We start from the raw sequence: 21134 nt of genomic DNA, 5'->3' as shown, positions 1-21134 counted from the left end.
TTTACTGTATTTTAAAGTCTGGGGTGTTAGTGGGGAAGAGGCAAAGTGAGCACTGAGTCAGCACAGGCGGAGGAGGAGGTGCGGGGTGGGGCTGAGGGAGTGCAGCACTGCCTGCCCTTGGGACTTGCCTGGTGGCCCCAGGATAAGAGCAGTGACAGGAGGTGGGGTCAGAAGGCCCTGCAGAGAATGGCTGGGGTGCAGCACCCAGGGGAACCTTGCTTGTCCGTGCCCCTGCCCGGAGGCCCTCCAGCCAGAAGCAGGGAAAGCTCCCTGCAAGTTCCAGCCTTGGGGTCCCGCAAGAACAAGCTCGCCCGTCTCCAGGGTCCCAAATGCCAAGCTCCTGTCCCATTCCTCCCAAAAGGCGCCATCTGCGTCCCAGTGGCTGTGGCTGGGCCCAGTGGGGTCCTGGGTAGGCAGGAAGGGCCACTGTTCCCAGCAAGCACTTCCCCCAAGCCGGCTGAGCATGCCGGTGAAGACTGTCCCTCCAGCCACCCAGCTGCTGACCACACGATCAACTCCCAGCACTTCCCCTCCCCTTTCCCAGACCCTGCGCCCTCCAGGAAGCCTCTGAGGACCTGGCCAGAGCCACCTCCTTCCTTTCCCATCCAGGACCTGAGTGGCTGGAGGGGACTCGGAGCTGCCACGGAGACCAAGCTCCTTCAAACAAATGCTAGCCTTTGCCACCAGAGGGTGTGGCCCTTAATACAAGTGTGAGGTCCGGCCGCCCCGGCGCCCTGTGGTCCTGGGCCCAGAGCCATCTCGGGCCTCACGTTCTCAACGGGACCCTGACTCCTTGTCTATCTCCCCGCTAAATCCTGCCCAAGCTCTGGGCCGGGCAGGGGAGGGAGTCGCGAGGGCACGCGCCGCTGCCAGAGCTGCCGCGGAGGGTCAGGCGAGGCCGCGTCCTGGAGGGCCGACGCCGGAGCAGGGCGCCCTCTTGCGCGGGGGTCCCGCGGGACAAAGGCCGGCCAGCATCCCACCCCTGGGGCAAGACCCACCGAGCTCGGGAGAAGGGCGCCCTCGGGGTGCGCGGGCGCGGCCTGCTCACGGCTCCCGGCCCCCAGCGCCCGGCGACTGGGGCCGCGGGGCGCGGCTGCGCTCGCCGTCGGGCGTGCAGGCCTTGGCCGACAGCGCCCTCTCGCGGCCGGAGCGGAAGGCCGCCGTCACGGTCACCAGGTAGGCGGTGCCCGGCGCCAGGCCCTGCAGCGTGGTGCTGTTCCGGCCCGCGGGCACCTCCAAGATCTGCGCCGCGCCACCCCGCAGGGGCCCGACCTGAACGTGGTAGCCGAGCGCGGCGGCCGGGCCCAGCGCCGGGGCCCAGCTCACGCGCAGGCTGCGCGGCCTGGCGTGCGAGATGACGATGCGCTCCGGCCCGGTCTCCTCTGCGGGGGAAGTGCCTGTGAGCTGGGAGGGGGCCGCGCCGCCCGGCCCCGCGCCCTGCCCGGCCGCGCCGGCACCCCCAGCCCGCCCGGCCCCGCGTCCCGCCTCACCCGGCAGAGTGCGCACCCGCAGGTGCTGTGGCCTCAGGAGCCGCACGTTGGACTCCGGCACCAGCGCCACGTCGTAGTCCGTGTCAGGGTCCAGGCCGGCCCAGGCCCAGCCCGTGGCGTTCCCTGGCAGCTGCTGGCGGCGCGCCGTTCCCGGCTCGGCGCTGGGCGCCAGCTCCAAAAGGTAGTAGCCCGAGTCGGCGGTCAGTAGGGGCGGCCAGGCCAGACGGAAGCCGCTGGACGTGACCTCGGAGGCACGGAGCTGATGCGGCCACATCGCGTCTGCGGGGGGACAGGGCAGAGAACAGAGACGCCTCCTCGCAGCGGACCCTGGGGCACTGACTGTTGACTCCCGGAAGACACCCAGAGGCGGGGAGCAGGGCGCGGGGCGCCAGGCCAGCCCCGGCCACACCCACCAGATGCTAAGGATCCGCAGAAGGACATAAGTGCAGCCAGCCCCCTACTTTGCCCCGTCAGGAGCTTCCCTCCTGGCCTCAGCTCCAGGCTCAAACCAGTGCGGAGGTATAGCAGCCACCTCCCACCCAGTCCAGTGGCCTGGACAAGGGCCCCTCAAAGGTGGCAGGATCCAAACTGATGTCGCGATGTCAGAGAACAGAGGACCAGCTCCCCATCCAGCCTGAGTGACCAGCACAGAGTCCGGGGTCAGCTCAGCTCCGAACAGTCAAGGAAAACGGGGCCCACGGTACAGCCAAGAGACGGGGAGCCACTGGAGAATGCCCCGAGGTGCAGGAGAGATGTGACAACCCCAGGAGCAGCTGGACCTGGAGTTTCGGGTGCTGCCGGCGTCCAGTCCCCAGGAGAGTGTGTTGGGAGCACTCCAGGGTGGGACCCCCAAACGTGTGTTACTCCTGGGCTTCGATGCCGAGCACCACAGGGCCGTCTGAGTGACGGTGCGGGGGGGTGAAGCTGATAAATGTCGGGACAGGGTTAAGCCCTTCGGGACCCCATGCTGCCTTCTTTAATGCCGGGTGTGCAGCTGCCCGGCTGGCACGTCCCTCGCCCATCTCCCACACTCAGACCCTGCCCCCACTCCCAGGAGCCGCCGCCCTACTGCCTCACTGCCCTGCAGCCTTGGGTTTTTCCTGTCCAGCTGCTTGCCCTTTCTCCTGCTGTCGCCTCCAGGCTCAGCCACAGTGGTTGATCCAGGGGCCACCAGGGCCAGGTGTCCTGGAGTAAATCTTCGGAAGGACACTCTACCTCCCTCCAACCCACAGTTCAACCCCTTCCGGTTTCAGGTGGACGATTAACCACAGGTGGAGACTTGGGAGGACCCTGGGGTCGTTGGCATTTTTCAGTGGCTACAGCCAACCTTGCCAGTGGCCAGGCCCTTCAACACCAGCTCCCTCTCCCACCAGGTTTAGCTGGGTCAGGGCGTTCCACAAGAAACTCGGAGGGGAGCTGCTAGCCCCCACAGCGGGCCCTCCAAGGTCCGGCCTCCTCTCCAGCAATCCCCACAACCGCCTGCAGTGCAGTCCCACTCCAACCCCTCCGCGGCTGCCCTCGCCCCTAGCTCTTGGGGGGCAGTCTCGGCCCTTCCTGACCTGGCCCTCCCCCTCCCTCCAGGCTTGGTGGGCCCCTCTGCAGAGTCTCCAGGCTTGGAACCTCCTACACTTCCTCTCCAGGTAGACACATTCCACCAGATGCAGCACCTGAGTCCCTCAGCCCACACCAAGTCCCCCACTCTCCAGCAGAGAGCCCCACCTGGAGGTGTTTACTCAAGCCTGCCCCTCTGTCCCGCCTCAGCCCAGGCTGGGGGGCACCTGGGGTGAACGGCTGGAGTGTGTCCCTGGAGAAGCCGCGTGTGCACCCCTGTCCCTGCAGCCCTGGCCTCTGCTCCAGGCATGTGAGGTCCTCCTGGAGGCTCACCTGGCCCTCTTCCTGAGTTCCCCGCTGGGGCTCCCCGGGCTCCGCCTCCTCCCACCTACCAAGAATGGAGCCCCTCAGCGCCTGGGTGATGATGTGCAGGTCATCCACATCCACAAAGTGCAGATGCTTCTCAGCGGGGGCCGAGGCGGCGGCCGACAGCTCCAGGAGGTTGCCGCGGCCAGTGCTGACGACGAAGACGGTGACGCCCAGGTCCTTCAGCTCCTGCATGGGGGGCCCCACGGGGTCGCTGGAGCCGCCGTCTGTCACCCACACCAGCACCTTGGGCACCCCCGGCCGGGCCCCCGCCGCCTTGGCAAACAGCTGCTCCTTGGCATATGCCAGCGCCAGGCCAGTGTTGGTGTCACCCATGCGCTGGGCTGCAGCGCGTATGGCGTCCTGGATGGCCGAGCCTGAGCTGTGCTGGCCGAAGGGGAACTCGGTGTGCGGCCGACTGCCCACGTGCACCAGGCTGGCACGCAGGGCTCCAGGGCCCAGGGGCAGCAGGGCCGCCAGCCGCCCCAAAAACTCCCGAACTCGGGAAAACTCATAATGAGACACGCTGGCCGAGCTGTCCAACAGAAACAGCAGGTCCCCCTGGGGGGCAGATGCCGGGGGGCCTGGGGGAGAGGGAAGGGTTCAGCCCCAGGTGGTGGCCCCCAGACAGCCGCACACCCAGGTCAGAACCCCCAGGGCCTGAGCCTTCCCTAAGCTGGCGCTTGCCCTCACCCAAGAAAGCCCTGAAAGCCTGCTCAGCCACACCCCAAACGTCCTGGGGTGGCACCCGGGGGAGAGGGGCCCTAAGCCAAGAGGGGTCCACACTCTCAGCAGTTCCAACTCTGCATCCTGGCCGCATGCCTGGGGCACCCCCTGGGCTCCTGTCTTGTCTGCAAAGGAGAGCTGACCCCCCCAAGCCCCCACACCCTCCCTGTCTTCAGCAGACTCTGCGCAGGCTGGACCCAGCCCAGCCCCCAGGAGTGGTGGGTGGATGGGTCTGGGCCACCAGGGCCTGGCTTTCAAGAAGCAGCCTACACCGCTCAGCCTCCAGGTAAAGCAACCGGTGGGGCGTGCGGTGGGGGCACAGAGGCAGCTGGGGAGACTGGGGACAGAGGTGGAGGCGTGTGGGGGGCAGAGGTGGAGGCATGGGGGGAACAGAGCGCTGACTGCAGCCCCTCCCACAGCCCGGAGTCCTGGTTGGAGTCCTGACCCCACTTACAGATGATGTCACCCCTCCCCTGGCCCCCATCCTCTGCTCCACCTGGACCCAGGAAGCAGGTTACCTGCTGCAGCAGCCCGAGGGCCCTATATGCCCCTCCAAGGCCTCCCCCTTCCTCCCGGCACCCCGGGGGGCAGATGGGGCCCTTCGCCACTGTGTCATGAGCAGACAGCGGCCTGGGGTGTCTCGGTTCTGGTCCCGGCCTTGCGGCCTCAGTTTCCCCCAACCCAGTGGGGCAACGCCAACCCTCTCACCATCCCTCTATTAATGGTCACTCCAAGGAAAGGGAAACTGAGGCAGGGACAAGCCTCCCCGACAGGTCCCTCCCCCTCCCCGTCCAGGCCCCAAGATCCCGCGGAGTTGCCGGCAGGGCCCGCGCCGCAGGTGGGTGTGGTCCCCTGCCAGCTGCCCCCGCCCTACAGCCGCGGAAGGAGAGCGTGGCTCGGTGCGGACATGGTGGGGGGGGCGGGGCGCTGGGACCTGAGTCCGGCCTGGCCGCCCGCCGCACTCACCACGCTCCGCGCCGCTCCGCGCCAGCCGCAGGCTCAGGGCCAGGCCGAGCACCGTCCAGGGCAGCATCGCGCGCGACGGGACGGCCACGCTCTGCCTCCGCTCGCGGCTCGCTCGCTCCTGAGCTGCGGGGCGCGCGGCCGAGCGGGTCGGACCCGGGCCCCGCCCCCGGAGCCCGCCCCCGGGAGCCCCCGCCCACCGCGGCCCCGCCCCGAGGTCCCGCCCTGGCGCGCGCGCTACCCCGCGTGCGGAGGAGCACCGGCTCCGGGGAGGCGCGCGCACAAAGGGCCCAAACGTGCGGCGACACGCGGCACTCACCGGGATGCCGCCGAGGCACACGCGGGCGGCACGCACACACAGACGCTGCGGTCTCCCTTTCCGGCTGTAAGGCCTTGGAGTCAGCCCTGTCCCCTACCCCCTGCCCCCAGCCCCCAGCCAGGAGCCGAGCAGGGAGCCACCAAGCTGGGTCATCCCTTGGCTCCGCAGTGTTGGGAGTCCCTGAAGCCAAGCCCAAGAGAGCCCCAGGGGGTATGAGAGTGTGTGGGTGACACCAAAAGCAACGTCCCCCCAACAAGTCCCAGGCTCTGGCCACAGAGACTGGGGAGGGACAGGTGTATGGGAGCTGTGACATGTTCCTCCAAGGAATGACCAACAGAGATTAGGAGGGTGGAACTTAGAAAGGAGACAGGGCGTCGGGAGAGGAAAGAAGCCTGAGACCTTCAAGGGGAGCTTCCGGGGGGACACCTCACCTGGCTTCTTAGAGGAAGAGGCATAGGAGCTGAGGATGGCTGGTTCAGACCTGTCCAGTGTGATCATGCTGGGCATACCGCTGTCCCCATGGGCCCTGCCCAATGAGGGGCCCAGGGCTGAGGCCAAACTCCGGGACTGAGGACAGAACCCCCCAAGCAGCCCACTGGGGAAACCCTCCACTGTGACCAGGAGGCGCGCATCTGGGATCCTGGCTAGACCAGAGCAGAGGTGGTTGGCTGCAGGGGACATCCTGAGGGACACTCAGTGCCCCCAGGGCAGATTCCTTGCCCTTAGGCAAGATGGGGCAGTGTCCCGTGGGCAGGAGTGAGGTCCAGGAGAGCCCTGCCCCCCTCCCTCCTAAGATGCCTTCCTGTGGGGTCACCCCCGCCCTCTCCCAGCCACTCCTCTCTGTGCAGCTGGGTGGGGGGCACAGGTCCCCCACGGGGAGGAGGCAGGGCCATCTCTGCCAGGATGTCCCCTCCCTTTCCCCCCTCCCCAGGAGGATGCCCAGCAGGGAGGACGGATGGGACTCAATGGTTTTCCTTCCTCCCTCTGGCAGGTGAGACGCCAGGCTGGGAGACAGACTGGAGCTCTGACTTTGCCTAAAAAAGGAAGCAGCTCAGCTAAGCCTGAGGAGCTGGGGCAGGAACAAGCAAGAACTGTGTCCCCGCCGTCCCACCCCCCACCCCCCCGCCGGGAATCTTGGCAGTGCTGGGGCTGGCTCAGCTCCACAGACCTCAGGCCTCGGCTGGGACCAGAAACTGCCTGGTGCTTCCGCCTGGGCCCCGGGGGGGCAGCAATGGGCTCGAACCCCCAAAGTTCAGGGTGTACCACCCAGAGGGACCATGCCTGGCCCCCAGCCCTCCGGCACTCGAGGCTGAGCAGGGCTGCTGCGGAGGTGGGGCTGTGAGCGGAGGCAGCTGGAGGAGAGCCAGGGGCCCCGCGGGGAGCTGACCCAGGTGCAGACGGCCCACACGGCCTGGCTCCTGTTCTAGCTCGATGGGCACCCACCAGCAGGGAGCGGGCAGCACCGGATCTGCCCTGTGGGTCCCCACTCCTGCCCAGCGGTGGGCCCACTGTCACACCTCGGCTGTGCTGCTGGGCTGACGGGGCCTTCTGGAAAAACTGAGCCACTCTTCTTGGCCATGACTCAAGCCCTCGAGGAAGCAGGCGTCCTCCTCCCTCCAGCCTCTCCGTCAGAGGGAGAAGGGACGGGGGCCTGGCCTTGGGAGTGGTCAGCCAGGGCCTCTCCCTAGCCTTGGCCAAGCTCGGCCACCTGCCTTGGCCACCTGATGCTCGTGCTGAGCTCTGGCCTGACCCCTGCAAACTGAGACCACCCCACCCCCACCAGGTCAGCTCTGCCCCCCTCAGTCCCCTGATCTGCTCTGTGGCTCAGCCGGCCACACCACCCCCTGCTGCCAGCATCACGGTGAGTCTCCTCACCCCCCCCCCCGAGGTGAGACATGGGCAGATGGAGGGTCCCCAGAGAACACAGGGGTCAGCCAGGGGTGTAGTGGTCAGGGCCAGGGCTGGGCTTGAGACAGACGCCAGAGGAAGCACAAATATAATGACCGGGAAACATCCTTTCTGAAGCAAGACAGGCCTGGGGGCAGGGGGGGCAGAGAAGGACGGAGGCGTCCTGCACACATCCGGCCCTGGCCCCAGCCCCCTCCCTCCCCTGGGGCCAGCCCCTGCCTGGCCCTGTGTTCTGGGGACCAGGAGGAGGGAGCAGCCTGTGGCCTTGGCCCAGTCCGGGAGTCCCCAAGCATCACTTCCCAGAGCTGGCGCACCCTGCCTGTCGGTTCACAGGCAGGTGGACAGGGCTCCACAAAACCCAGGGACAACGTTTGCTCTCCAAGGCACCGCCCCTGCTCCCCGCCGGTCTGCAGGAACGCGCCCTCCTCCACACCGTCCAGGCCTCTGCAGAGAAGAAGGGCCTTTTGTCCCCAGCTCACTGTGGTCATGTTGACCCCTGGGAAAAGGGCAGCTCCCGGGGCCTCTGACCCCACCCCTGACCCCAGCTGAGAGTCCGAGAGGCAGAGTGGCTCGGCCCCACCCTGCCCCGCAGAGATGCCTGTGATGCTGGTTTTCGTGTCAGTTGTATCTTACACAGGCACCCACACACACACAGCTGGGAACACAGAAACCAGAAGTGGGGGTCGGCTGCTGTGGGCCTGGAGGGTAGCGTGGGCGAGCCCGAGGCCCCCTGACTGCACGCAACAGTCACAGGAGCAGAGGGAAGGGGTGGCCGAGAGCGGCAGGGCCCAGAGGCCCCGGCCGACACCCACCCACACATTCTTCTAGGCTCGACTTGCCTGTTTGTGGTCAGGGACGTGCCAGGGCCTGAGGGCCAGTCCTGGGGGTCTGGTGGTCCCATCGTCTCGTTCCCTAGGGGCCCGGGCCTGCCCCTTGCGGCCCCAGAGACGACCCCTGCCCAGTCCTTCAGCCAACAACACCCAGGGTGGCAGGGAAGACAGCTGATGGGGTGGGCAGCCTGGGTACGGGGGTGGGTGCCACCCCATCTGCATTCATCAGTTATCTGTGTGCTGGGCCCAGCCACACAACAGGCTCTGCACTGGGGACGTGCAGGCACTGGGCAGAGCCCCTGTCCTCCCAGCCCTGCCGGGCTAGAACGAGGATGGGGAGCGGTGAGTTTGCAAAGATGCATGTCTACTTATCTTCCCCTTGGAGGGTGGGGTCGTGTCAGACCAGGGGGCAGGAGCTAGAGGAAGTACCAGAGCCCTGGGGTGGGGGCCTGCCAGTGTATGTGAGGGCAGCAAGGATGCCTGGGAGGCATAAAGGGCAGGGGCAGCCTTCATGGGGGAGGCGAGGGCCTAGGGGCAGGATGGGGACTGATGCCAGGCCTCGAAGAAGTAGAGGCCCAAGGGCACAGCTGGGAGGCAGAAAGGCAGGCAGGCAGCAGGTGCTCCTGGTTTTCAGCCTGTGCAGGGAACTGAACAGTGGTGCCCTTCCCGAGGGGGGACCCCTCCCTAGTTTGGGTTCCCTGTGCTGGAACCTTCTGTAACAGGGAGGTGACCCTCATGCCCTGTCCTAGCCCCAAGCAGGGTTCAGGCAGGCTTACATAGGGAAAGAGAGAGCAGGGAGGGACAGAACTGTGTCAGCACCTTGGTTGGGGGGAGTCCCCGGGGTGGGGGTGGGACCATGGGGCAAGGGGAGGGGCCTCAGTCCCCAGAGTCAGCACAGGGCTGGCTCTGCCTGTTCCTCCCCAGCCCACCCAGCACAGCTCAGTTTCTGCCCAGCACCCCTTGCCTGGCCCACATGCCTGGGTGGGGCCGGGCTCACACCTGGGGTACAGACCATGGGGACAGAACGGGCCAGCTCTCCTAGCCCTGCCTAGCTGCTCACCACTCAGAGTGTGCCTGCAGACACCTGGGCTGCTAGGAAATGCTTTGTGAATCAATAAGTGGCCTTGGGCAGATCAGGGAACCTCGCGAAGCCCAGACTCTACACCTGTGGGGTCTGGACAGTGCCCCCCCCAGGTGTGTGAGGGCCGGCAGACAGAGGGGATGCAGGCACGCCCTCACATGCACACACATGTACACCCACACACGATGCACACGCGCGCACACACACACACACAGGCACGCGCGTGCACGTGCACCCCCATGGCCAGGCACGCTCTTTTGGGGCAGGGGCCTGGGTACTTGCAGAAAGAGAATTTTTTGCCCGAAGTGGAGGTCACCTCTGACCCACTCAGTAGCTCAGGGCCTCTACCCTCCACTTTACCGTCCTCCCTGATGGCTGGCCCCCTACAGCAGACCCCTAGGCTCCTCTGTCAACCTTCCACAGCCTCGCACAAGTATTCCTTTTGTGAGTGGGTGGGAAGAGCTGGAGCTGAGGCAGACTGTCCCCGGGGCCAGCTGGAGGCCACGTGGGGCTTGCGCAGGCCTGGGAAGCCGGGACACACCTTAGGAACCAGTGGGCTCAGCAGCTGAGCTCCCCATGGTGGCCTCCCCGCCCCCACCAGGCCCAGCTGCTGTTTTGATGACTCCAGGGCCAGGCGGATCCTCAGGAGAGTCCTCTGACGCCTGGCCAGAGCTTGCCCAACCCTAGACGGGAGGGGAAGGAAGGCGGCTTCGGACCGGGGAAGCTCTCCTCGGGCACGGGGCAGCCAGCCGGGCCCCCATCTGACCGGCCACAGACAATAGGAAAACCCCAAGGACTCCTGCTGGACCTGAATCAGCCCCACTTCGGGCCCTGTTCAAGCCACGAGTGAGCCCTGAGCGCTGATCCTTGGGCACGTCTGGGCCCTGACCTCCTGGTCACAGGTGGAGCCCTGCTGGCCACATGGTGTGCTGGATCCTTTCCAAGGCCTTCCAGCTATTACTAGATTCTGGACGAATTACAACAAACTTTTTTTTTTTTTTTTTTTTGCGGTACGCGGGCCTCTCACTGTTGTGGCCTCTCCCGTTGTGGAGCACAGGCTCCGGACACGCAGGCTCAGCGGCCATGGCTCACGGGCCCAGCCGCTCCGCGGCGTGTGGGATCTTCCCGGACCGGGGCACGAACCCGTGTCCCCTGCATCGGCAGGCGGACTCTCAACCGTTGCACCACCAGGGAAGCCCACAACAAACACATTTTTAATACACTGCTGGGCTTACAAGGCAGTAGATATCTTCCAAGCCCCCTCCCCTCCAGGAAACGCTAGAAAGAAGTGTATAAATAAACAGAAGAATAGGGAACAGAAACCCAGGATGATGAACGGAAACAAATGGGAAAGCAGAGAATCCCCTGAACGCAGGGATGGAGCCACAGTGCATCAGGGCCACAGTGGGGGTGCCCTGCACAGCGGGGTACTAACCAGGACCCTAACGGGGGCCCAGGTTGGTCACGGCTCACAAGGGCATCCTCTGTGGAGGGACGTGGCCTCAGAATGTTCACAGGTGTGCGCTGATGCTTAACAAGTACAAACATTCAAAGCAACATTATGCTGTTACTGAGTCAGCAGACGCAACAAATAACAGATTTAGGCCCCAAAGGCAAAGGGAGTGCCGTTGTTAGGTACAGTCTGTAAAATAACTATGTGTGTGGCTTCCCTGGCGGTCCAGCGGTTAAGACTCCACGCTCCCAATGCAGGGGGTGAGGGTTTGATCCCTGGTTGAGGAGCTAAGATGTCGCATGCCGCAGGGCACTGCCAAAAAATAAATAATTAAAAGAAAAAAAAAGAAACAACTATGTGTGAAACGTTCCAGAAGTCGAAGCTGGAACCCAAATCACAAGCATATGCACCAAGAGCTCATCAACATCATCAGATTTGAATAAGAAGTGAGTAGTATAACTTTTAGATAGGGCGACATAATAATTTAAGGTAAATGGATGTGATAATCAGCAGATTAGACTCAGCTAGTGCTTAGTGAACTCAAAGAGGGAGATGAGGAAATTGCCCAGAACGCAGCACTGGGAGACGAGGCGATGGAAAACACAGAAGAGAGTTGAACTGACATGAGTGGGGAAAGCACAATGGGAAGCATTCACGTAATAGGTGTTTCCCAGGAAAAAATGTGGAGAATGAATGAGACAGAATTGAAGAAATAATGGTTGAGAATTCTCCAGAACTGCTGGAAGATGTGAATCTGTAGAAACGGGACACACCGTGTGTACCAAGGGGATAAATACGAACATAGCCACAACCACAAACATGCTTAAAAGCACAGAAAGCAAAAGACGGAAAAGATCTTAAAATTATCCAGAGAGAACAGACAGAGCCCTCACTCTAAACGCTGACCCTGGTCTCGGGCTGAGCCCTGCATGACCTAGTGCTCTGGCCGCTGAAGTTCTGGAACCGTGGAGCGTGGAAGTCTCCCCACCTCTGGGACTCGCTGGAGGCCGCTGCCGGACCAGACAAGGGGCCCGCAGGGACTGCCCGTTGTCGGGGCACAGGAGCCCAGGACAGCCACAGTGGCAGGAGCCAGGAAGGCCGCCTCTCTCCGAGCCTGGCCACGCGCCCCTTCTCCGAGAGCCATCTCCCTGTTCTCTGGGGGCGTCCCAGCCCCTCGGCGGCTGCGGGGACTGCGGAGGCCGGTGAGGGTGGGGAAGGGCCGTCCCGGTCCGGAGGAGTCCGGTGCCACCTCGCGGCCCCTCGGAGCACTGCGTACGGGGCCGCGCGGCACGCACGGGATTTCACGGCCGGGACCTGGACGCAGACCCTGAGCTCACCAGCCTGGAGCCAGCGGTGGGGGACACGGGGGGAGTTCGGGGGCCTCCGGGATTTGGAGAGGCCTCTGGGATCACACCCAGGCTTAGAGCTGCTCCTCCCCGTCGGGGTGGCGGCAGGGTCCGGGACTCCAGGTCGGGGGTGGCAGCAGCGAGCGGAGGCGTCGGGCCAGGCGGGAGCGGGCGGCCGAGGCGAGCACCAGCAGCGGAGGCAGCGAGAGGAATCCCGACACGATGAGCGCCGCGGAGCCGCGGTCGGACAGCAGCGCGCGGCACGCAGGGCGGGGCGCCGGGTGGACCTGAGGGCGGGGCGGACGGTCAGGCGGGGCTGTGGGGCCTCAGTTCCGAGACGGGGCCTGGCAGCAGGTGGACGGGGCGGGAGCTAAGCCCCGCTTCGGCTGTGAGTTGGCCGGGGGCGGGGGGGAGCCGGTGCAGATGGACCGGGGCGGGGCCTGGTGACAAAAGGACCGGGAGGGGGCGGGGCCTCAATTCCGGGGCGGGGCCGGGGGGGGCAGAGGGATTGGGGCGGGGCCTGAGAGCCGGGGGACCGGGGCGGGGCCGGGAGAGGAGACAGCGGGGCCTGAGGTCTGGCAGAGCCGGTGTCGGGGGTGGGTGGGGGGGCTGGGGCTGGCTGTGAGGCAGGCATTTCTCAGCCGAGGATGGGAGATGGAGACCCAGGCGGTAAATGGCCCGAGTAGGAGCCCCTTGAGGGGAGGCTCAGAGAATAGCTCTCTCTGCTCTCCCATGGCCCTTTCCTAAGTTGGCAGCTGACCCCGAGGCCCTACCCTGGGGTGTTGCCATCTGGCGCCACCTTGTCTACTGCGGCCCAGCGTTCGGCCCCCTTCCCCCGGCCCCCCCTTCCCCAGATGGGCAGAAAGGGGCCCATCTGCCTATACCCTCCCTATCCCAGACCAAGCCATAACCCCTTCCATACGTGGGGAAACCCATCCCAGGGGAGGAGGGGTCTTCAGGGGGGCTGTGCGTTGGGGGAGGCTGGGAGGATGGGGACTGTGGACTGGTTAAATCTGACAATATCTTTATCTTCTCTTCCTGGAACCCTCCTCCTCTTCCCACCCTGCCCAGCTGTCCAGGCCCTGGCGGCTCCTGGTACAAGGCTGAGAGGCCTCAGGGGAGGGGAGAGAGCCTTCCCCTTGGGTGGCAAACAAAAGCCCTTCTTTTGCTGTGGCCAGTGGGGTGGGGGGGCTTGGCAGGAGAAGGAGCTCTTCAGGGAGGGGCACACGTGCCTCCAGGGACCTGCACTCCCCGAGGACCCCAGACAGTCCCTCAGCCCCGCACCCGTGGACGGCGCAGCTCACCCTTGAGTGGCACAGGAATCCCAGGTACACAGTGGTGGCTGCGGGCAGCAGCAGCAGCAGGAACACGGCTGCGGGCAGCAGCAGATGGAGCACGAGCCCAGCCAGGGCCCGACCCGGCAGCAGCAGGACCCCCAGGCCTTGGGCAGCCAGGCCTGCCCACCCTGGGGACATCAGGTCTGAGGCCTGGCGGTCAGGAAGCCTTCGGGGCAGCATGGGTGCTGTGTCTGAAGCGCCTCCTCCCTCCTCCTCCTCTGTCTCCCTCTCCTGCTCACTCATGCTCTCTTGGCAGTGGGCCTGGTGGGCTCACAGTGGTGGTCACGTGGCAGGACTGATGCCCATCCTCCGCCCCCCGCCCAGGTCAGATTAGCAACCTTTTAACCCTAGGTTGCCAGGTCAGACCTCCACCCAGACCCGAGCAACCAGATAGTGGACTCAGCTGGAGGGCAGGGCCCTGGTCCAGGTAGGTCCGGCCCTGACCATCAGTCTCCAGGGTCACACCTGAGCCTCAGGTCCTCGCTGCCAGGCTGACCCTCTCTCTGCCAGGTTACTACAGCTCCAGCCCTGCCCAGTCTCCCCCGCCAGCCCCTGCGTGCTCTGGTCGGAGCCTGCACAGCTGTCCTGAGAGCTCAGCACTGGGCCGTCCTCACCCCAGGTCCCGCCCTCTCCCCACTTCCAGACCCTGCAACAATGGTTTCATTTCATCAGTCTCAACTCTGGCAACTGCCCCATCCGTAGCTGCCACGGGAAGGTCAACATCTGACCTCGCCCCCTCTGGTTCCCTCATCCCCAAACCTGGCCCCTCTCAGCATCAGAACAGCCCCAGAAGATGCTGGGTGCCCACACTGCAGGGCTGTTGAGAGGGCACGTGGGTAACGTATGTGAAATGCTTAATGTGGAACTCAGCACACAGTAGGTGCTCAATAATGGCAGCTACCATTACAGGTATCCTTTGTGTCAGAATCCAATCCATCCTGAAAACAGGGGGAGTGTGTATTCTGTGATTTCAAGTAAGCAGGGAGGAAGCATTCCCAGCCCCTCTGAAAACCCCAACTAATTTCTCCAAATATTACCAAAATACTCTTAGCACCTAACAGCCTCCCGGGGTTTCCGTGCACGACATACAGTGTTTTAAACACCACTTACAGGGACTTCCCTAGTGGTCCAGTGGGTAAGCCTCTGTGCTCCCAATGCAGGGGGCCTGGGTTTGATCCCTGGTCGGGGAACTAGCTCCTGCATGCATGCCACAACTAAGAGTTCACATGCTGCAACTAAGAAGCCTGCATGCCTCAACTAAAGATCCCACATGCTGCAACTAAGAACCGGCGCAGCCAAAATAAATCAATAAATAAAATTATTTGAAAAATAATAACAAATAAATAAACACCACTGACATTACTAGCTGACACTTAAACCACTGAGTAGGTTGTCTGGGAGCTGGACGAAGGAGGCCGGGTGGCACCAGATGCGATGTTTCTCTTTCCCTCCCCCTACAGTCCACCTCATCCCTTCCAACTTTTCTTCCAACGTTTTCCAGGCCTCTCAAGCTCACCAGCACCCCTCAGACACGTAGGGATGTGGGACGATGACAGCGACATGCACAGCTTGTTCAAGGGACGCGGTTGGAGACACGCCGGCCAGGACAGCTGCTGAGGCCCCCTGCAATGCACGCCAAGCCCTGCTGCCCAGCATGTGTGCAATCGAACTGCTTGCACTGGCACACGCGTGTGAAGATTTCACGGTAGCTGTTTGTTTATTCTGATAGTGAAGTTGGGGTAAAAAAGAGAGTTCAGACAGCAAGTGTATTGGACTCATCTCCTTTCTAAGCCCCAACCTCTCCCCCAGGTCCTCCACTCATTCATTCACTCACTCAACGCGTTGAGCTCCCGCCGTGCGCCAGGCACGATGGATGCCTGTGGATTCAACGCGGAGGGAGGCCAACAGAGGCCTCTGCCTGTAGCGGGACAGCTCTTTGCAGGTCACTGAGCAAGCTGCAGTGCCCAGGCCATGGCAGAAGCCGGGGGGACAGGCCCCACGGCCCACTCTCACTGCCTTCTGCCTGTGGGGAGGCCACCAGGAAGCAGTTTCTAGCTTCCGTGGCTCTGAGGTACAGGACGGTGCACGGGGCCCCCAGGGCGCGGCTGCAGCACAGAGGCTGCTCCTCAGCAACGGGGTCCCCTCCCACCCCGTGTCCTCGTGCCCCTGTCATCTGGCCCTGCTCCTTTCAGCGTCTTCCTGGGTCATCCTGTGGGGACAGAGTGCAGAGGGCTGACACCCTTGCTTTTCTGGCCTTTGCCAGCTGCTTAACCAGTAAACTGTCTGCATCCACCCAGAACACCTTGCTCCTTACGGGACGAATCTGCCGGCCTGTGCGACATGCTCTCACGAAGCTCTCATTCTAGAGGAGGAGTGACCGTGGCATACAGGGTGGGACCCGTGTGTCTGGGGAGTGGGACGGGGCCTCTCAGCTCCTCGCCTGGAGACCCACCCTTTGGATCTGGCACCTGGAAGGGCTGCCTCTCCGGAGGGTAGGGCCCTGAGGACACCTCGTCCATCTCCGGAAGCTGGGGAGGGGCTGGGGTAGGAGCCACCACCCCAAAGCCGTGCTGCCTCTTGGTGAGCCATCATGAGAGGCGCTGGAGGGACAAGGCTGCAGAGGCTGCCCCACGTCCTTCTCCCGTCTGGGCTCTTGACGGGTGGCCTCACCCAGGGATTGGGGGATGGGAAGGCACCTTCAGGGCCTGCCACCCACCCGGCCCACCCTGGCCCAGGGCCCCAGAGCCACGGTGACCAACCTGGAGGCCTTACTGAGGGCTTCCTGCAGCACCACGTCCACCGTCCAGATGTAGCCCGTCTCCGATCAGTCCTCCCTCTGCCTGGCTCCCTCCTTCAACTGCCTGGGGCTCTGCCCCTTCACAGCCCCTGGAGACCTGCCTCAGTCTCCTCTCAGGGGGCTTCCTATCCCACCCCTTGGTCCAGGTTGCCTGCCTGGTGTCCCTGGAGAAGCTTCTGTCCTCATGCGGCATCTGGGTGGGGGGAAGGGTCCCACCTCACCCTGCCCACCACCCCAGCCTGGTCTTAGCCAGCAGGTACAGGAGTGGGGCTGGCGGGCAGGGCTTGAGCGGGGGACCCAGGGGAAGGTGTGTGGGTGTCTCCTGGGGGCGAGTCGTGGCACATCAAAGGCTGTGCTCCTCGAGGAGCTGTGGTCCACGGGCAAGTTCCTACCTGCCTGGTCTTTGTCTCCCGGGAGGGAGGACAAGCCAGAGGCCCTGGCAGTTGCCAGGGGCTGACGGCTGCTGGGACAGGGGCTGTGGCCCGCAGGCAGGGCCTCCCCCTTAAGTTGCTGGGTAAACAGGTGGAGAACTGGCCCTTAGCCCGGCCCCCGGGAGGCCCCACCGCCACCGCACAACTGCAGCTCCAGCCTTCCACCTTCTGGGAGCAGATACCCCACCGCTGTGCCTTCAGGGGGAGTGTCATGAAAGGGCCACCAGGCTGTGGCTGGGCCGGGACGGTATGTAGAGGACCCCCAGACGGAGGACGGAGCCCCTGGGTGGGCTCGCTTTGGGGGTAACTGAGAGCCAAGGCCGTCAGAAGGCTAAGTGGTAGCCAGGTTCCCCTGGGGAGATAAGGGGTCCGTGTCGGCCTGGGGACAGTGGGCTGGGTCCAGCCTGGGCCTCCAGCAACCATGCTGGATTCCTGTTCTTTCCAGATGGACTCTAGGGTCTCTGAGCCCCGGGAGCAGGACCTGACAGAGGCAGGGGCAGAGCAGGAACTGCGGTGGTTGGAGCTGGGCTCCGAGGAGGCCCCAGGAGCTGGGACAGAGGGGCCCAGCGCCCCACAGGCCTGGGGGCGCCTGCTGCAGGCCGTGTGGAAGGGTCACGTGGGCCTGGTGACTCAGCTACTGCGGCAAGGGGCCAGTGTGGAGGAGAGGTGAGCCCAGGGTTAGGACCGGGTACTCCACGGGGCTGGGGGTAGGGATGGTGGCTGGTGTCCCTTCAGTGGGAGATGGAGGCAGCGGTCCCTTGCGGGGTGGAGAGGGTTCCCTTCTGGGCAAAGGTAGCAGGTCTCTTCCCCGTGCCCCGCCCTCGCCCGTGCTGCCCTCCCCGCCCCGCAGGGATCGCGCGGGCAGGACCCCGCTGCATCTGGCCGTGTTGCGCGGCCACGTGCCGCTGGTGCGTCTCCTGCTGCAGCGCGGGGCCCGGGCCGTAGCTGCAGACCGCGTGGGGCGCACGCCGCTGCACGAGGCCGCCTGGCACGGGCCCTCGCGGGTGGCCGAGCTACTCCTACAGCGCGGGGCGTCAGCGAACGTGCGCTGTGGGGCCGGCCTCACGCCACTGCACTGGGCCGCCGCGCTGGGCCGCACGCTGCTGGCCAGGCGCCTGCTGGACGCACCGGGCCCGGGCCCCGCGGTGGCGGACGCACACGGCTGGATGGCGACGCACTGGGCGGCCGCGGGCGGCCGGCTGCCGGTGCTCGAGCTGCTGGCAGCAGGCGGTGGCGCGGGCCTGGACGGCGCCCTGCTCGTGGCGGCCGTGGCCGGGCAGTCGGCAGTGCTGCGCCTCCTCCTGACGCACGGGGCGCGGGTGGACGCCCGGGACGGCACGGGGGCCACGGCGCTGGGTGTCGCTGCCGACCTGGGCCGCCGGCAGGTACGTCTCGGCCCGGGCCCCGCGTGATCGTGCGGGTGGTGGGGAGGGGCCCGGCACCAGGGCCCTGAGTGCCGCCCTGACGTCACTCCCCTTGGTAACCAGCTCTTGGAAGCCCAGGGAGGGCGCTGGGCCGGCAGCACCAAATATTTATTGGGCACTGGCCACGGGCCAGAGTCCAGCCAGGCCCCGGGCGGCTCAGGACCATTAGGGGGCAAGTGGGGTCTCCAAGTAGAGCCCCAGCAGGTGCCATAGGCGGCACCCAACAAGGAAGCAGTGTGGAGAAAGGGGCGCTGAGGGCAGCTGAGCACCGTGTGGCCCGCCCAGGCCAGCCCTGCCCCGCCCCCTCCTCTTCTAGGACATGGAGGTGCTGCTTGAGCACGGGGCCGACTCAAGCCTCAAGGACAGGCATGGCCGCTCTGCACTCCACAGGGCTGCTGCCGGTGGACATCTGCTCGCCGTCCAACTGCTGGCCGCCTGGGGAGCAGACGTGGACGCTCGGGACACGTTGGGCCTCACCCCCCTGCACCACGCTGCCCGGGGAGGCCACATGGAGGTCGCCGGCCACCTCCTGGCCAGGGGCGCGAAGGTCAACGCTGCTGGCTGGCTCCACGTGACCCCCCTGCATCTTGCCGTGGAACGCGGCCATGGCTCCACCGCAGAGCTTTTGCTGAGCCGGGGGGCCAGCCCCACCCAGAGGACACAGTGGGGGGAGGTGGCCCAGGATCTGGGGCCTGCCGTCTGTGGAGAGCAGGAGGTGCCCCATGGGCCCCAGGGCTGCAGGGCCAGAGCAGGACCAGAGGCTGCAGGCTTCCACGGCCTTCAGGGCGTGCAGGCTCCTCTCTGCTTGTCTGAGGCCGTCTGCCAGGGTGCACAGGAGAACACCCCAGAGGTTCCTGGAGAAGAAGGAAGCAGTGGCTGGAGCCCGAGCAAGAAGCGTGTGGCTGACCTGGAACCATTCCAGACTCCCAGGGCCACGTCAGCCCTGTAGCTTCAGCCCTGTGCATGCTCTTTGGCGGAGAGACTGAGTCGTGGCCACAGAACTGACCAAAACCCGATGGGCTCCTGTTCGTGCGCCCCCCAGCGGGGTGCCAGCCTCTGTGCTCCCCCCGGGCACGCCGGCACTCTTACTGTGTTTCCTTAGATTCAGTATTTGTCTCTCGGCACCCACTCACTAATGACAGGGCCAGTTGTCCTCCTCTCCCCTGCTGTCCCGACCCATGCCCTGAACGGCTGCCTTCTCTTACGTGCCCAGCTGACATCCCCCTGCCCGAAGTCACCCAGGGCCAGGCCTGCCTCTGTGCACCAAGGCCCACTGGATTATCAAACAAACCAATCAGAAGCTGTTTCCCTGCGCTGCCCTGCCTTTCCTGCGGGAACCCCAATAAAGGCCTGAGCCTTCCCCGGGCCCCTGCTCTTACCACCTGATCGAAACTGCTGTTTCTGCCTGTGTCCCTGTGGGACGTGGTGTGCCCTCCCCTCAGGAAATGTAAGGCATAAAAATCTGCTTTCAGGAGCTTCCCTGGTGGTGCAATGGTTAGGAATCCGCCTCCCAATGCAGGGGACACAGCTTTGAGCCCTGGTCCGGGAAGATCCCACATGCCGTGGAGCAACTAAGCTTGTGCGCCACAACTACTGAGGCTGCACTCTAGAGCCTGCAAGCCACAACTACTGAAGCCCATGCGCCACAACTACTGAACCCACGCACCTAGAGCCCGTGCTCCGCAACAAGAGAAGCCACCGCAATGAGAGGCCCGTGCACCGCAACGAAGAGCAGGCCCCGCTTGCCACAACTAGAGAGAGCCCCCGTGCGTGGCAACGAAGACCCAACGCAGCCAAAAAAAAAAAAAAAAAAAAACAAACCTGCTTTCAGTAGCTTTAGCCTCTCCCTGTCATCACTCAGCCATCTCTGTAAATTAAAAGCCCTGCAGTGCGACAGATACAGAGTGACAGTTGTCTCTGATTGTCCACACCTGCATCCTCATAGAAAATCAATGTCCTTAGATTTTTCTGGAAGAACAGCTTTAGAGGACAGATTTCATCTTTTGAAAGTGAGAGCCGTCTTGCTAAATTAGCGACTCTGTCCGGGGACCCTGGGAGCACTTGGATTTTACCCCCAAGACAACGGAAGCCTTTGGGGAGCGTGAGCTCACGTGACATGGTCTTTCTGGCTCACGGGGCCTGCAAGTGCAGAGTGAACTGTAACTGGGAGGAGGAAACCCGGGAGACCAGTGAGACGGTGGCGGCATAGCAGTGGGGGCGGGAGAAACAGGCAGAATTGGGACAGTTCTGTGGGCACAGCCCTCTGGACCTGCTGATGGTTGGATGTGGGGAGGGACAGGGAAAGGGAGACATAACAATGACTCCTGGCGGGGCCTGGGCCCGAGGTGAAGGGACGGATGGGAGAGCAGATGCACAGGAGACGAAAATGGGGCAAAGATGAGGCCTGGAGCGACATCTCTGGAGTCCTCAGAGTAAGGGTGGGTTTTCTTTGTTTTGTTTTTGGTTTTTTGGGGGCGCGCCGAGTGGCCTGTGGGACCTGCGGGATCTTAGTTCCCCAACCAGGGATCAAACCCGAGTCCTCTGCAGTGGAAGCGTGGAGTCTGAACCACTGGACCACCAGGGAAGTCCCGGGGTGGTTTTTTTTTTTTTTTTTTTTTTTGCGATACGCGGGCTTCTCACTGTTGTGGCCTCTCCCGTTGTGGAGCACAGGCTCCAGACGTGCAGGCTCAGCAGCCATGGCTCACGGGCCCAGCCGCTCCGCGGCATGTGGGATCTTCCCGGACCGGGGCACGAACCCGCGTCCCTTGCATCGGCAGGCGGACTCGCAACCACTGCGCCACCAGGGAAGCCCCCGGGGTGGTTTTTAAAGCTGCAGGATGGACCTCCAGCCAGCCTCCAGCACAGCCTGCGGGCTCGACCTCAGAGCACACCCACAGCCCGACTGCCTCTCACCTCCCCCGCTGCATCCACCATGTCCAGGCCACCGTCAGCCTTGCCTGGAATGCTGCCGTAACCAGGCCAGCCCCCAGCCTAACTGTTCTTCTCGCCTGATCCCTTGACTCCCAAGGGGCTGTTCTCAGAATAGTAGCCATAATCCTATTCACTGTCCTGCGCAGTCCCCCAGTGGCTCCCTTTCACAGAGTGTAGACCA

General features: G+C 64.2%; 3 protein-coding genes across 6 annotated transcripts; 1 reads left to right on the top strand and 2 right to left on the bottom strand.

Moving 5' to 3' along the window:
• Positions 1-5881, bottom strand: VWA1 (von Willebrand factor A domain containing 1). 3 transcript variants are annotated; one of them, XM_060025002.1, is made up of 6 exons: positions 5847-5876; positions 5416-5479; positions 5100-5222; positions 3434-3991; positions 1491-1769; positions 1-1382 (listed from the first exon to the last, which is right to left on the bottom strand). In XM_060025002.1, the coding sequence occupies exons 1-6, from the start codon at positions 5868-5870 to the stop codon at positions 1045-1047; spliced, it is 1386 nt and encodes a 461-aa protein (XP_059880985.1). In that variant the 5' UTR covers positions 5871-5876; the 3' UTR covers positions 1-1044. The 3 variants fall into 3 exon arrangements, 2 of the variants coding, with proteins under 2 accessions (XP_059880985.1, XP_059881074.1); XR_009521224.1 differs by lacking the exon at positions 1-1382 and having other exon boundaries at positions 1646-1769; positions 3434-3596; positions 5847-5881; XM_060025091.1 differs by lacking the exons at positions 5416-5479; positions 5847-5876 and having other exon boundaries at positions 5100-5250.
• Positions 5882-10436: 4555 nt separating this feature from the next.
• Positions 10437-13906, bottom strand: TMEM88B (transmembrane protein 88B). Its single transcript, XM_060024871.1, has 2 exons — positions 13338-13906; positions 10437-12320 (listed from the first exon to the last, which is right to left on the bottom strand). Exons 1-2 carry the CDS (start codon positions 13611-13613, stop codon positions 12108-12110), a joined length of 489 nt encoding a protein of 162 aa, XP_059880854.1. The 5' UTR covers positions 13614-13906; the 3' UTR covers positions 10437-12107.
• On the top strand, positions 13239-19559 carry ANKRD65 (ankyrin repeat domain 65). 2 transcript variants are annotated; one of them, XM_060024649.1, is made up of 5 exons: positions 13239-13361; positions 14872-15075; positions 17044-17264; positions 17449-17983; positions 18339-19559. In XM_060024649.1, exons 2-5 carry the CDS (start codon positions 14920-14922, stop codon positions 18969-18971), a joined length of 1545 nt encoding a protein of 514 aa, XP_059880632.1. In that variant the 5' UTR covers positions 13239-13361; positions 14872-14919; the 3' UTR covers positions 18972-19559. The 2 variants fall into 2 exon arrangements, with proteins under 2 accessions (XP_059880632.1, XP_059880724.1); XM_060024741.1 differs by lacking the exon at positions 17449-17983 and having other exon boundaries at positions 18413-19559.
• The last annotated feature ends 1575 nt before the right edge of the window (positions 19560-21134 follow it).

This window comes from Delphinus delphis, chromosome 1 (genome assembly GCF_949987515.2).
Source record: "Delphinus delphis chromosome 1, mDelDel1.2, whole genome shotgun sequence".
Classification (NCBI taxonomy): domain Eukaryota; kingdom Metazoa; phylum Chordata; class Mammalia; order Artiodactyla; family Delphinidae; genus Delphinus; species Delphinus delphis.
This window is presented reverse-complemented; position numbering and strand designations above follow the sequence as displayed.